Source organism: Betta splendens, chromosome 13, assembly GCF_900634795.4.
Source record: "Betta splendens chromosome 13, fBetSpl5.4, whole genome shotgun sequence".
NCBI lineage: Eukaryota > Metazoa > Chordata > Actinopteri > Anabantiformes > Osphronemidae > Betta > Betta splendens.
The window spans coordinates 9,792,015-9,807,761 of NC_040893.2; the positions used below are offsets into that span (position 1 = coordinate 9,792,015).

General features: G+C 46.6%; 2 protein-coding genes across 3 annotated transcripts; both read right to left on the minus strand.

Annotated features, from left to right (window-relative positions):
• Nucleotides 1-1,143: 1,143 nt before the first annotated feature.
• On the minus strand, nt 1,144-9,950 carry trarg1a (trafficking regulator of GLUT4 (SLC2A4) 1a). The gene is made up of 3 exons (XM_029170202.2): nt 8,913-9,950; nt 3,488-3,614; nt 1,144-3,031 (listed from the first exon to the last, which is right to left on the minus strand). The coding sequence occupies exons 1-3, from the start codon at nt 9,318-9,320 to the stop codon at nt 3,015-3,017; spliced, it is 552 nt and encodes a 183-aa protein (XP_029026035.1). The 5' UTR covers nt 9,321-9,950; the 3' UTR covers nt 1,144-3,014.
• A 1,105-nt stretch (nt 9,951-11,055) lies between these two features.
• aipl1 (aryl hydrocarbon receptor interacting protein-like 1) lies at nt 11,056-14,584 on the minus strand. 2 transcript variants are annotated; one of them, XM_029171421.3, is made up of 6 exons: nt 14,307-14,580; nt 13,407-13,586; nt 12,074-12,262; nt 11,746-11,922; nt 11,528-11,669; nt 11,056-11,373 (listed from the first exon to the last, which is right to left on the minus strand). In XM_029171421.3, the coding sequence occupies exons 1-6, from the start codon at nt 14,409-14,411 to the stop codon at nt 11,174-11,176; spliced, it is 993 nt and encodes a 330-aa protein (XP_029027254.1). In that variant the 5' UTR covers nt 14,412-14,580; the 3' UTR covers nt 11,056-11,173. The 2 variants fall into 2 exon arrangements, with proteins under 2 accessions (XP_029027254.1, XP_055369873.1); XM_055513898.1 differs by having other exon boundaries at nt 11,231-11,373; nt 11,511-11,669; nt 14,307-14,584.
• Between the last annotated feature and the right edge of the window lie 1,163 nt (nt 14,585-15,747).

The window sequence follows — 15,747 nt, forward strand, 5'->3', positions numbered from 1 at the left end:
GACACATCTGGGCACTGTATACAGCAGAACATATTTTATTCTTCAAAATATATGATTGTGAACAGAACCACAAAAAAGAGATTAGTGATTAATGAAATTTATTTTTAGCTTTAGTGAAAAGGTGAAAAGTTGGTTATCAAATGTTTTAGGTTCTTTGAAGAGCTTCTGTAATCTCAGGTCCCATTTCCTTTGTTTGACCACTCATCAGACGTGACAGGAGAGCTGTCCAGATTCTTTTATGTCATTTTCTCATGAATTCTCTTCACATCAAAAGTGACTGTTCCGTCGACCGTACTACACCATTTCAAACCACTATTTACTGACCTTTAGAGAACTCTGATGTTGTAGCGTTGTACCTGGCAGAGTTGTGAAGGCAGTCATCCAAGAAGGATTGCACTCCGTTAAATTGGGTCAAAGTCTTTGCTGGGGTGATTTGGGAAAGCGGGGCAGCTGTGTGAGAAACATCAATGTGTTTTTGTCCCACCGCGTCGCGCTGTAACACGACTGGAATGCAAAGAAATGGGCCCGCGTTAATGGACCGAGATATGAAAGAGGTTTCAATGTTTGATGTTGGCACACAAAGAGAAACTAGAAAGTCTGGCAGAGCTTTTTGTGAAATGTCTTTGTTCATTAGTGTTTTCAGAAGAAGAGTTAGCTGGATGACGCGCGTGTGTGCGTGCACTAACTAACACAGGCAGATTCCCTGTAGGTGTGTATGTATGTATGTTTCATGCATACAGACATCCAAGGTTAATTAGAGTTGGAACAGGCTTGAGTTGTGGTCACACACAACAAGCAGACCTTTCTCCCTACTACAGCTGTTGAACAAGCAGAGTCATCTCTACTCCCTTTAGATGGAACCTCTGTCCTGAAACTTAAATTTACATGACTCTTAGTAGACTCTCGAGGTGCTGACGCCTTCAGCGCTTAAATATTTCAGACACTCAAACTGAACACCACCCAAGCAGAACTAAGCATCAGATCGTTACTTAGAAGGTTCGCGCTGCAGCAACTTCTCACCAGCACAGTCAGTTCATGTAGAGCAGCTCTGGTCTGTCCCTGTTGGAGAAAAATCACTTTCTGTACACTCCCTCTAAATATAATTGATAAAAATATAACCCCTGATTAAAAGGCATCGACTCGGACCATGCACAGTAAGATTTATTCCAGTCATGCAAAATGTACACCACAGAGATGAGAACTGGCACATACATTACACCTGAAACAGAACTGCTTTACTGACAGTGGAGGCGCTTGTAGGCCCGATAACCGGACACTTTCAGAGAGGATTTACAGAATAAACAACAGCAGCTCACAGAAAAGTTGTAATTTGGCAACAACCTCTTTAAATTAGTAGTAAACGTAGGGAATCTTTGGATTCTGCTGCTTGGAAGCTTCCATTTTGCACACAATTTAGAGCTACAGTATATAGTGATTTAATTAACACCGTGCCTCCATCTTTCATGGACGTAGTTTAGTTTAATTCATGAATCGCTACAGCGGAGATGTTGTCATGTCTCATCGCTCCTATTTAGCTGGTGTTTCTTCTTGTTTCGCGTGCACGAAGCCCTTAAGCCACTAGAAAAGTCTTCACTGTTTTTGATGGGACTTTTTTTCCAAATAATTCTAGCTGTAAAATACCAGAAAATAAAAATAAGGCCGTAATGGTCAAAGCAAACCTGTGCTTTCAAACCTAGTTCATAGTTTTATAGTGAAGCGCTTGTAGCACAAGGTTGCAATGTCGTGTGTGTACACAAGAGGCATAATACACAGTTCTCTTAGATACCATGAGATACAGACAGAGCGCCGTGCTGGGCTTTGAAAGACAGAATATATAAATGCTATTTGTTGCTAGTCAGTCAAACTCATGGCCCCCTCAGATACAAAACAAAATTATTGTGTGTAAGCCTGCTTGCCTCATAGCATGCGTACATATTGCATATATATATTTCAATATAAATACATTTCATACAAGCAGCGCAAAAACATTCAGTGAATGAATAGTGTTTACCATTAAAACAAAGTAAAACTCAGTGGAAAATGGGGATTTGTGGTGTAAAGAGGCAGAACGGTCAAGTGTAAAACGGAAAAATGTTCAGATGTGAAAGGAAACAAGGGAGTCTGAGGACGACGTGGAGCCTGTGTGCTCGGTGCACGTCTGTCGTCAAGGCAGTTTGAGGGTTAAAGCTCAAATAAAATACAATAAAGAGTTAGTGTTCCATGTGCAAACGTGGCCTCTTTGACTCCTCCGTGAGAAAAGAGACAAGCGATAACAGTCAAAATCAAGGCAGAAGGTTTGGTTGGCTACATTCAGGCATGCAGTTTGTCTCATGTTTGGTTCAAAGGAATCATAATAAACCATCCAAAATAAAAATGTTCCCCTGCCCCCGTTCACAAACCCTTAAATTTCCACTTAAGATCCAAGTGCTGCCAAAGACCTTGTCTTAACAAACCCAGCACCACTTGGCATACAAACAATTTTATAAAATGTACATTTATATATATATATATATATATATTCATGTTTCAAAGATATTTGTAGTTGTATATGCTTTGAATTTGAGAAGTTCAGGGAATATATGAGTATTATTTGCAGCTGTCCAACATGACTTTTTTTTTACAACAGAACTCCATTTCAGACATAGAAAAAGTTTTTGCTCAGTCTCCCTCCAAACGTAGATCACAGCCTTCTGTGCAAGTCCATATTCTAGAAATTCCTCCTGACCACATACAATTCTGCATTTTTTTTTCTCAGTTTTATATAACTGAATAACTTTACAGCACGTCAGCTTTTTGATAATGTTTTCAAGCAAATGTTACTGGGTTCTAATGCATGCATCTCTGAATTATTCTTTTTCTTTTGTTTACTTGCTGCACTACCTTTTTTGCTTTCTGAGGGTGGTCATGATGTACAATATGGCATAAAGGTAGGAATTGTATTTTCTTTTTGTGGGAATGGGCTTTGTTTTCTTGTTGCATCCGTGGTTTGGCTGTCAAGGGAATTTCTTTTCCTCCTAATGTCCTTGGGTTACTGCAGGAGAGAAGAGAAGAGAAGAAGAGTGGTGTCATTGTCAAACCAAAGCCCGGGCAACGCTGTGTGTCTGTTGGAGCACGGAGCAGGAAGGTGGCCACCCTGCACCGTCAGCCCACAACAATCGCTGCAGTGCTAAATCAATCTACACACACACACACACACACACACACACACACACACACACACAGCTTGGAAATGTGCTGAGTTTGGACACTGAAAAACACACAGCTCATGTTTGTGTGGCAGTGTCATATATCACGAAGTCATCGCGATGCACTCGGTACACCATACTTTGTTGTTGTACACAAGCAGTGTGACAGTTCCTGTGCGCACACACATTAGCTTAAATTTCCCTCCGCAACTCGTGAGCTTTACTGTAAACATAAACATTACAGTCAAAGGCAGGATTTCCTTAAATATAGTTTTAGGTGGAGTTTGTTTTTAATTCTGTACCTGATACCGAGATGTACACGATGATGATGAGCACCCCGAGGCCGATGGAGACTAAACTGAGCAGACGAGCCAGCCGCCCCAGCCTCCTGGCCCCGTCCATGTCCCCTGCCTGCAGAGTGTTTCTGGACTGAAGACACACGGAAGAACAGGTTTATGTGAAGAGCAATATCTCAACATGATGTTACAGTACGTTACACAGAATAACATTTAAATTATTAGCAGGTCTTCAAGTATGATGAAGTATGATTAGAAAGTCTTTAATAATTTTTTTTAATCAGCTCATGAACATCGCTACTGAATAACACACACATTTCCCCCGTAATGCTCTGTGCTAGTTAATGTACGGCTTTTAGTTTCTCACACACACACACACACACACACACACACACACACACACACACACACACACACTCATCCAACAAAGACACCTTCATGCGCTATTTAAGTTGTCACAAAGATTTTTGTTTACAGTTAGTTCAGTGAATCCTGGTGAAATAATACACATTTTTAACCTACTGCAAATTGGATGATGGCTAATGACTATAAGAAGCACTGAACAACAATTGCAGGTTAACATGAGGTAAAGAAACAGCACCAGACACCGCGGAGCAAAGGAAACACGGCCAGCTCCACTTCCCGCAGCCTCTCACCCCTTGTGTAACACCACAGATCCATCACGCAGCGCTGGAATGCTGCGTGCTGCTCACCGTGCGATGGTGTTGATTAGGTTTGCATGGCATCATCAGGTCACTGGACCCTGTCTGTCTGTACGGCACAGACATAATGCACCGCGCCGGCAGAAGACGGTTGAATCACATTAAGTAGCCCGCTGCTTTTCCACTCGCTCCGTTTCTGTCCAGAGCTGAGCTCGCGTGCAGCACTGGAGTCAGCAGGGGTCAGCACCACTGCGCGCCGAGGTCAGACTCCGAGGGTAAAGTATACTTACCGTTGTGTGACAGCAAAAGGTCACATGTAACGAAGACTATGACAACTCAGAGAAATCATTTTGCGCTCGCTGTGAAAATGCTGGGAGCTGTCTGTGGTGCTGAAGTGCAGCCTGGCAGGAAACGAACCCTCATCTATGTTAAATTACAAAGCTACAGATTTCTAGGGCACTTCCTCCATTAAGATAGTGTGTTATTAAATGGAATAATTAGTAATTCTATCCTGATACATATATAGCATATCTACAGCACTACACTGTCTAATAAGCTGAGTCCCACACTTACCTCCGGTTAATCTATTTGTATTTTTGTAATCACACCATACAGTATGTCTGAGATTTACTCATAGAGTAAAAACGTTTTGAAGGAGACATGTAACTAATGTACATGTAATTCAATGAATGATTAAATAATGCTTTACCCAGTGTTACACACAAACTCTATATTAGGTCCCAACTGCAGGCCATCTGGTCGCACACAGGCTGTCAGTGCTGCAGGTACAGAGCAGGGGTTGCCTCGGTCTAGGGTAAAATTACACTGCAGTGGGAAAAGGAGACGAGGACAAGGAGCTCTGCCACATTCCTCCTTAATGTCCTGCTACTTACTTGAGTCTCTCTGTCTCCAGGCTGTCGCCCTGGTGGGCGGGAGCAGTGAAACCCTACGATTTTCAAATCCAAAAACATTTTTTTATTCAGGTGTATTCGTTTTTAACAGGCTGCTTAGCCTCAGCGTCAAGACTTGAATGAATGAATGATTCTGTATTCTGTCTACGCTAAGAGTTGCACGAGAAATTAATTTCTCCCACCACTCTTTACTCACACGCTTGCTTTCATTTCCTGGTCTGGGATGTGAACACAGTCCTCTGGAGACTGTATTGATCTGGACTCAGATCACAGAGAATGGCAGCATCAGCACCTTAAATCAATGATAAGCCTCTTTTTGAAAACACTGCCTGTCCAGTGAGTGTCTACCAAAGCAGTACTTCTAATGATTATACCCTTCTAATAACAAAATAAAACAGCTCTCTTGTTTAACACACACTAAATTTGTTCTTTTTACCACAGAGGCTGCTGAATGTGTGTGTGTGTGTGTGTGTGTGTGTGTGTGTGTGTGTGTGTGTGTGTGTGTGTGTGTGTGTGTGTGTGTGTGTGTGTGTGTTTGTGTGTGTGTGTGTGTGTGTGTGTGTGTGTGTGTGTGTGTGTGTGTGTGTGTGTGTGTGTTTGTAGCCTTCCCTCAGCTGATGAATGTCTGTATCGATTCCCAGTGAGAGTGAGTGAGCCTGGTCATATTTGTTTTCTGAATGGGAATCGAGCGTCTTGTCACGGCATCATTGTGCCGCCGGTGTACGCAGCAGCAGCCACACTCCCATGCTCTCCCCTTTATGCCCTGAGCAGAGGAAGGTGGAGGCCAGTCACTGGGTAAGTGCTCCTCCCTTTCTCCCTAGTCATTAATAATACACAGACAGCAGCAGCAGCCTGGTGGAGAGGGACAGCGTGTGGTGTTGAGCTGCTGTGAGACAGGACATTTAGGTCAAATTAACACAGTTTATTTGCATGTTTGCTTTTTGTTTTCAATAAAACCTAGATTTTTAAATGTCTCTTTATATTGTTTTTCCATTTGACCTTTTCAAAAGTCTAATCACTGTATTAGAACAGTTTGACTTTAAACAAAATTAGAATTTTATGATTTATCATCTGGGTCCATTCAAACCGCTGTAAATGGTTGCAGCGGCAGGAACCGCGTGGCCTCTAGGGGCCGCTATAGCGCGGCTTTTAGGCTCTTGTTACGCTAAAATTTCCATTAAAATTGCAAACCACTCAGTGTGGTCAGATGATCAGATCTGCCAGGGCACCGCTTCCAGTCTTGGAGCTATGAAGCACAGTCTCGCTGCTGCAGCAGCTCATAAATGTTAATAGTATTTATGTCATGGTGAGCTTGTGAACTGGAAACAAAGTTCAATAAGCTAACGGTTAGCGTCAGGAAAACTACCTGACGCTGTCTGCCTCGCTCCATTTATTTATATATATATATATATATATATATATATATATATATATATATATATATATAAGTATATATAAGTTAATAGATATAGATATATATATATATATAGATATATATATATATATATATATATATATATATATATATATATATATATATATATATATATATATATATATATATATATATATATATATATATATATATATATATATATATATATCCAACACATGGACATGGACACATGCACATGACTTAATATTCCCCTTAGAATGATGACGACGCAACATCTCAGACTCTGATGTGCTTCATATAATTGGGAACACTGGTATTTGCGCTCGGCCAGTCTACCTGCCACCTAAGCCGGGATCTTAGCATAAGCACGCGCGCGCACTGTACACGTCTCCCTCCAGCGCTGCGAGTCCATATTTCACAGGCAAATGTGCTGAGCGGGCAATAACGCCGCTGCAGTTGGAGCTTTCCCATTACCGGGAGAGGCGGGTCGGGGCAGTAAAAACCTATTACCCCTGCCTCTCCAATCCCCATAATTGACTGCGCGGCGTCGGCCGGTGCCAGCCACGCCCCCCCCCCACCCCCCCAGCGCGGCATCTGTCAGAGCCCCGCGGCTGCTGGGAGCGCGGCCCAATCGCAGTGGATGGAGTCGCCCGTCGTTAGAGGTGCGCCGTCCGTCGGGGCAGGAAACCGCTGAGTCTTTTACGGGGTTGAACGCGGCCCCAACGGATTGGACTTAAGTACTGTTCATTTTTACATTCACGGGACTGAAGCAGCGTTTAATGCCCTGCACGTCGGTCACGCGGCATCTGCGAGTCCTCCCTCCGACCTCATTAATGCTGTCTGAGCAGCAGCTGCCTTGTTTCTTGCCGTCCTTCTGCCTCGACTTTCCTCACGCATCCATTTCACGTGGGCGAGAACGATCCCGGCACTGAGGAGTGATGCTGCACCGTGGGACTACACTGTGCGGCAGCAACTGCATTACTTTGGATTCATTTGTTCCCAGCGCCTGTTGTAAACCTCTGTTTCCTCGCTCTGACTCAGCCGCACTTATCTGGCAACGCTGCGATATCTGATTCAATTCCTCCTAATCCAGTGATAGAAACTACTTTATGGCCATTTGCTGCCTCCCTCACACCCGTCTGCCCTTGTAGTGAATTAAGGTTTGAACTTTCGTGTGAGGCCTGTATCCCCTTTCCATGGCCCCGGGAAGCGGGAGGAAGTTGATGGCTGCCAACGCTGGATAACTGCTGCAATCTGCCCTCTGCAAAGAAACCAAATTGACTTCTCTCGCCTTCTATTGAGTTAGTGGCCGGCTCCAGTTTCTGCCCCCCTTCACTTCTTTTTACTCTGCCCTCTGTCAGAGCCTCTCTATTTCTCTCTCTCTCTCCACACACACACACACACACACACACACACACACACACACACACACACACACACACACACACACACACACACACACACACACACACACACACACAGTCTTTAGGAACGTAAGAGCCAATAGTCTTGGTAGAGCATCCTGTCTATTATAACTCTGACCTGGAACAAAGCTCGAGCCCAGTGCTGGAGTCAGAACTGTATCTCATGAAATGACGACCACCAGCTCTCGGGTGCAGCAGGGATTTGCTGCTGTCTGACAGCTTCAGAACCCAAGCAGTCGAACGCCCTGGAGCCTGGAGGTTCGGCTCTCGTGGTGTCAGCTGCCTGAAGACCTTGTCTTTCAGGATTAAGGCAATTACGGGTTAAAAGGCACAGGAGTCCTGACCTGCAGCTGAGAGGAAGCGCTGCTGGATCACGCTGTGTGATGTACAAAGAGTCGCTACGTAATATAGTTATTTTCCAGAAATGACAAAGGATTCATTAGGAATCCTGTTTGTCAGGTCACATTTGACCCGAGCCGCTCTGTAAATGTTCTGGTGCAGCCTTCGGTAATTACTTCATGGCGGACCTGTCACCACTGCAGAGCGAGACAATGAAGGAGGCTTCGGTTCTGAAGGCCCGTGCAGATGGAAGGACACGCTGCAGTACGAATATGCGCGCATGTCGTGTGGACTGAATAAACAGCAGCAGAGACCGATTAACACAGACCCGAGTGAGAGGCTCAAATGCAAAATAGTTCTTTAATATCTACAGTAAATTCTGGGCTGCAGATATTGCTGTGTGCTAAATTATTATTCCTTGCTCAAACGAACGTGTTTCTCAAACTTGTGCATTTGAACAAACAAGCGTTTTTTCTTCTGACTACTTCCACAGATAAACAAGTTTTAATTTTGGGTGACGTCCTATAATATGTTTGTCATCTATATTGACAACCCCGTCAACAATATCTCTAGTAAATAGCGATAATAATCACACAACGTAGACAAATTGGCCCGATTACAGACATGACGGTGTCTTTACTCGCTGTTTACACACACGCGCACGGTGCTCGCCGTCCACCGCAGCACAGTGACACTCACCATGATGGAGAAGACCAGCGCGACGATGCTGATGGGCCACACGGGGCAGAAGCAGGAGAAGATGACCAGGATGAGGTAGTCCCGGGGCTTCGGGGTCTCCTGCACGGCGGCGTTCCCGGTGGACGAGCGGCTCAGGCTCGCCTTGGACGGCGAGAGCGGCGCGGCGGCGGCCAGCTGCCCGGCGGAGTCCGAGCGCGCGGCCACGCCGTGGCCGTTGTGGTCGGCGTCCGGGCCGCGGTCGCCGCCCGTGTTGACCGTGAAGGAGGAGGACATCTTCATGCCGTTGCCCCCGGGCTCCGTGGTCACCGCCAGTAGTTTCTCCGTCTCCTGGAAGTCCGCGGGCGGCGCGCCGCCGCCTCCCTCGCCCAGGCTGGACTTCTGGAAGTCGGCGTCCGTGTTGATGGCCATGCCCCGCGCGCGCGCTCCTGTCAAGTTCTGTGGATTCTTCTCAGCTGCTGGTTGGACTCGATCGGTCTACAGGTCGGCGCACCCCGACATTTCGCGGGTCAGAACCAGGTGTTTCTAACTAAGCTTCGGGGCTCGGAGCAGCTGTGATTGGAGGCGCGGTAAAAGGGCAACAATTAGATTATTCGAAACTCGATGTGCGTTGAGAGCTCGCGCGTCGACTAATGTGTCAACCCCCTAAAAGAAACGAATGAACTCAGAGAGGAAATGAACGCGTCGTGACTCCTATCATTCTTCCCTTTGGACCACTCTCCTTCACATCCGCTTTTTGACTCATTTCCAAACGGGACCGGATCAGTAACGCTGCTCTCCGCCTCCCTGACGGGTCCTCAGCCAGAGGAGCCTCCTGTCGCCACCTTCATCCAGTTCCACCACCTCCCGCGGCTCCGTCTGCTCGCTCAACAGCAGCCTCGACGACTTTCCCCTCGCTTCAGCAGGATCCACTCGGCTCCGCTGCTCCACCGCCTCCACGCTGCACCAGGACGCGGCTCCGCTCAACTTGGGACCACTGTCAATGTCGCGAATTCAACCACAGCACTTCCTGCGAGGGCACACAAAATAAAAGCTCCAATAACGCGACAGCAGGAAACCGTCGCTCCTATAATTTATAACGTACAGTATAAATCAGCCTACAGCTGTTCTCTTTGCTCCAAGGAGCTAAGAGGCCTGACGTTATTTGTATGCGTTTGCAGACTTATTTAAAAAATGCTTTAAATTATTATTATGAAGAACAACAAAACGATGTATATCTTTCTATACGTGACGTCAGGCTGGAGATGCTGCTGTTTGCCTGATCGATGCAAAAAAAACACAAAATGGTTGAAACGCCAAATTACAAAATTTGATTTACACCGATTTACACTGAATAAGCGATCGTCGTGTTTCCGGTGCGAACTTGTCTTTCTTTGGCAAACTTGGCGCATCCCGTGTCGGAGTAGGGCATCCTGGCGCGCAGCCCTCCCCCCTCCTCCTCCTCCTCCCCTCTTTCTTCTCCTCTCAACATCAGCACCAGTGGTTTATGGACGTGAGCCAGCGGCGGGTTGTGCTGCTATGCAGAATTTCCTGTGGTCTCGTGTACTAGTCCGCTTGCGCCAATGGCGCAGTCTCGAATCGTAAATCATATCAAGTCTCTTTTTTTAAACCGAGGTGAAGGAATTCACATGTTATAATAAAATAATATGCCATTGGACCGGAGGGAAACATTGTATTTGTATGATTTACACATCATTTAATCAACTTGTTCAGCAGAAGACGGCGGTGTCCAGCTTTAATGGAGGTGATTTAAACAGGCTGAGCGCAGGCTTCATCACACACCCCGCTGCTGTTTGTTCCTCTGATCTGATCTTATTGATTTCCCCCATCGTCAGTGCGTTGCGCGCGCGCGCGTCAGCCTCGTTTCCTGCCGCGACTTGTGGCGGCGAATCTCAGGGAATTCCCTGAATCCAACTCATGGACGCTGTTAAATTAAACGAACATGCCTTCATTTGATTTGATAGTTCGTGCGTGTTGTGTCTGTGTCTTGTCTTTTGCATTAGACCTTCTCTCTTTCCGTGACAAACACTCTGGACTCAACCTTCAAACCCAGATCCTTTCTTTGTACGGACGCAGTCAGTCATTCGGACGGAAGAATGTGCTCAGAGCGCCACCTTGTGGTAAATCAGCATACTTACAAGACACGGACAGATAACAGCTTTTATTTTACCCGCAGATCAAATATATAAATAGTTAGAGTCACAGGACAGGACTAACAAGTCTATTGCGTTGTGCTGCTTGTCTGCATAGCTGCAGCGCCTCAGTCAGAACATGCCCTTGTACTTGTCTCTATCCTGCTGGTTCTTCTCTTCCAAGCGCATGTTGAGCACAGCCAGCTCCTTCTTGACAGTCTTCTTCATGGCCGGGTCCAGGTCCAGAACCCTGCTGAAGTCCTGCCGGGCCTCCGCCTCGTTCCACACCTCCACGTGGGCCTTCCCACGCAGGTAGAAGGCCTTCATCACGCCTGGAGGACAGACACACAGGCACGTTTGGCAGCAGCCATTAACGAAAGGGTGCGAGTGAATGCCTCCCGCTGCCTTGCTCATAAATCAGCCTAATGCGTTCAGCGAGGGGGAACTTTTTCAGCTTTAAACATGTCACCGTGGCTTCATCTGGACCTGGGTGCTGGTTGATGATGTCGCTCGTGTGCTCGATGACCTCGTAGTACTCCCCCATGCGCAGCAGACACTGGCTGTAGTTCAGGGTCAGGGTGTTGGCCATCTTCTCCAGCTTCAGCCACGGGGCCTCCCAGGCTTTCTCCTGCGCAGACGAGCGGGTCGGGCCCATGTCAGCGTGAGCCGCAGCGTGTCCTGCTCCGTGTGTGTGTGTGCGTCACCTTAGTCTGGACATTCTTGATGCAGATGATGGCCTCCTTGTACTTCTGCGTGGCCTCCTGGTAGCGCCCCTGCTTGTAGAGCTTGTTCCCCTGGCCGTGTAGCACCGGCACCGCCTTCAGACGCTCCTCGTCGCTCAGAGCCCATGACTCCCTGTTGTACTCACCGGGCTGCTGCACCTACAGCCACGTGGAACGTTACAGCAGGCGTCAGTGCAGCTGATCCAGATCTGATCCCGGGTCTGTGTCAGTGCAGCTGAACCAGACCTGGTCCCGGGTCTGTGTCAGTGCAGCTGAGCCAGACCTGGTCCCGGGTCTCGGCGCCTCTCACCTGGAGCAGCTCCAGGGTGAAGAACAGGGGCTTGGGCTCCTTCATCAGCTCATCCAGGTCAGCGTAGCCCAGGCTGTGGTAGGCGAACATGTTGGCCATGCCGCAGGTGTGGATGTGCCAGTCCACCGGGTCTTTGCCTTCGGCGATGCGGCGCATGCTCTTCGACACCAGCGGATAAACGCCGGTGTGCTGAAAGCAGGCAGCTCAGTCAGGGATTCACAGCATGGTTTGATACGAGATGCCAGCTGCCCGTCTGTCACCTTTTGCACTGACCGTGAAGCAGCACAAAGATTTTGAATAAAATAACATCATACCACAATTGTAGAACTAATAACAAGTAGGTCTATTGTGTGCACCGTGTCCCCTGAAGGTGTCACTGTGTCTTAAGACAACACAGCTTAATATTTATTTTTGTCAAAGTTCTACATTTGCTTTAATTTTAAATGATTTTCATAATTCATGGCATTTTGAAAAAAAAAACACTTTGTTGCTGTACTATTAACAAAAACACACGTCTTGGTCAAATGTATTTTCATGGTGTCATGTAGTATAAAAGCTCCTGAGTGAACAGGAAGGATTCCTTGTATGACCAACTTCACTTTGTGCTGATACATTTAACTTTAACTTAGTACAAAGACAAACAACTGAAATGTGCTTTTCAGCTGATTACAGTAGTTGCAGCGTTTCCTCGCGTCTGTGTGTTATGTTTGCCCTCTGCTGGATCAGAGTGACCGTGCAGAAAGCACTGAATCCCGTGGCGCGTGTGGAGCAGCCATGTTGTTCAGACGAGTGAGTGAATGCTCAAAGCCCATCGAATCTAATCAGAGTGGAGGAGAATAAGCGGCGCTGACTCAGCGCGAATCAGAGCCGATTAGGAAAAGTGAGGCTGGTGCGGCTTAATAACAGTATGCCTCAAGCCATCTGTCTCTGACACACACACACACACACACACACACACACACACACACACACACACACACACACACACACACACACACACACACACGGACACTATATTCTATTCATGTTTATGTATTAGATTTATAATAACCTTTTATAACAGACATATATAAATGTTTAATATAAAACAAATATCTATATAGCCTGGTATATATATATATATATATATATATATATATATATATATATATATATATATATATATATATATATATAGCTACAGTACACCACAGTACACCACTCCTGAACCTTTCACACCTGAATTGTGACTTCATTCTGTGTATTTTGCACACAATCTGTATTCCACAGTGTCAAAAAACACGACTGCACGCTTCACGGTTCTCCCCTGGATTTGTTGTTTGTTTGCACTCACAATGATGTCACACCAGAAGTCAGCCACCTCACCGACCCTCATGGAGGACAACAGTGTCTCCCAGATGTCTAGTTTGAACATGTTGCCAATCACGATCTCCATGGGCGTCCCCACCGCTCTGCTGTCGTCTATCACCGTGCGCTCGTCATCGCACAGCGTGGTGCGGAAGTGGAACGTCACCTGGGGGAACACACACACACACACACACACACACACACACACACACACACACACACACACACACACACACACACACACACACACACACACACACACACCTCCGTGTGTTCAGGCCTCATTTGGAAAAATGACTTTTCCAATAACACAAGCAAGTTTAAGTGACGTAAGTTTCAGGAAGTTCACATATGTGGATCTTGAAAGTCAGGCAACCTGCAGGAGGACGAATTGCTCTCACTCAGGACTGTAAACTACAACCAAATATCAATTTGAATAGAAACGCGCCGTGCGCTCCACGCGGCTCGGTTGTTAACCAAGGCTGGCAGACCGGGGGAGGGACCGACCAGCCAAGGGTGGTTGTATAACGTCCAACGAAAGTGAAAGTACGGAACAGAGCGAAGCCCACACGCTTGGATTCCGTCTGCTTCATTTGAAGGAGGCTCTGTCCTCATGCGTGACACCAGACTGATTTTACTGCATGAGTCTGTGATGATGCTGTGCCTTCAGAGGCTGAGGCCGCCCCACTGGAGACACAAAGCACACAGAACTGGCTCCTTGCTCATGTAAAAAAAAAAAAATCAAATTGACAAAAGGTTTCATATGTTATAAAAGTGAGTGTTGGTTATTCGCTGTGTCAGCATCTTAGAATAGGTGGAGTCAGCATTAAATAACTGAGACCAATCACTATTCTAAATGTGGATAAACCTATCATTTTCTTTGTACCTTCGCCCCAGTGGTGAATTTGGGGATGTCTCCAGTCCCTCCATGCAGGATGGTCTTCTTGATGCCCTCTGGCCCCAGCAGCAGCGCGTCCTGCATGTCTGACATCGCTCTGTGTTCCTGCCAACAACCACGCAAACATACAGTAGGTCTGTGCTTGTGCTACAGTATGTGTGGGCCATCTCGGTGCTTGTGTTCCCGGTGGATTAGCTGAGACAGAGATAATGAGATTAGGAGCTTCTCCTCCTTCTCCTCACGCTCCATTGTTCCTCTGCGGCTTCATCATCCCCACTTTCTCCCAATACCCTGAAACACTTAGCGAGGAGGGGGCGAGACACTCAGCGTGGCCCCTCTCTTGCTCTTGTGCTGTATATGTAGGTGCGTTCTTCTGAAAGCCAGAAAAAAGAGAAGAAACACAAATAGTCTGTGTGAGCGGGACATGGTTTCCATTCCAGAGGAAATTTCCTGGATTTACGTGGATATGGTGAACTGAACAATGCCGGGAATACTGAGAAACAGTGAGGCAGACAATTACTGCATGGACTCTGTGACCTTGTCTATTAAACATCTGTCTCCCATCTGGGCAGCATGTTAGTGTGTGTGTGTGTGTGTGTGTGTGTGTGTGTGTGTGTGTGTGTGTGTGTGTGTGTGTGTGTGTGTGTGTGTGTGTGTGTGTGTGTAATCCCGGGCTTCTTTAGTGTTTGCTAACAAAGTCTGCAAGCAGTTTGAAGGAGCACTTATTCTCAGACATTAGCCAGGGTTAATGCCTTATTCTGTACTAAATAAAGAAACAGAAAACGCCATAGCTGAAACAAAACAAACATTTGTATAACTTTACAGCGTTGTGTGTCCATGCAGGAATAGGTACTTCACCGTATCTGTGCACTTAACATAGTGTCAGCTTTGCCTTCCTTTCCACTGATAGAAGCAGCAGAATTGGGCAACACTTGGGCATTTATGACATGGCAGTGAGCAGACTTTGCTCCCTCTTGTGGAGGAGGTTGGTGCTGGACCTGGAGAGTTAGTTCTCTTCAGGAATCCAGCATCACTGTCTTGTTTCTGTGTAGTTTCCTGTTTTACTTTGACCACTTCCTGTTTAGTTCCTGTCCGTGTAGCTCTGTCTAGCGGACGGTTCAGCTGTTTCCTACTACTCATCACGTCTAGGATTTAAGCACCGTCTCTGCCACAGCCCATTTCCAGATTGTTGGTCCACTTACCTGTGTCAGCTCCCCAGTGTCACTGCCCAGTAAGACCTTCCTGTGTACTGCTGTGTGCCTGACCCCTGTCAGTACTGCTGCCTTCATCTATGCCACTCTTTTGCCTGTCTGACAGCGCCGTCCTTAATAAAAGCTCATAAACCGATTCCTGCCTCGCGCTGTGCACTTACACCACCCCTCGTGCCTGACACAGGATGCCACTGGGCCTGGGTCAAGGCCCTTTTTGA

Excerpts from the sequence above, each read along its gene's own strand:
- trarg1a (XM_029170202.2), bottom strand. The coding sequence starts at position 9,320 with ATGGCCATCAACACGGACGCCGACTTCCAGAAGTCCAGCCTGGGCGAG. Across the intron at positions 3,615-8,912 it reads CGCTGGTCTTCTCCATCATG|TCCAGAAACACTCTGCAGGC; the intron begins GTGAGTGTCACT and ends GTGTGTCTTCAG.
- aipl1 (XM_029171421.3), bottom strand. The coding sequence starts at position 14,411 with ATGTCAGACATGCAGGACGCGCTGCTGCTGGGGCCAGAGGGCATCAAG. Across the intron at positions 11,923-12,073 it reads TCACCCTGGAGCTGCTCCAG|GTGCAGCAGCCCGGTGAGTA; the intron begins GTGAGAGGCGCC and ends ACGTGGCTGTAG. Across the intron at positions 11,374-11,527 it reads CATCATCAACCAGCACCCAG|GCGTGATGAAGGCCTTCTAC; the intron begins GTCCAGATGAAG and ends TCTGTCCTCCAG.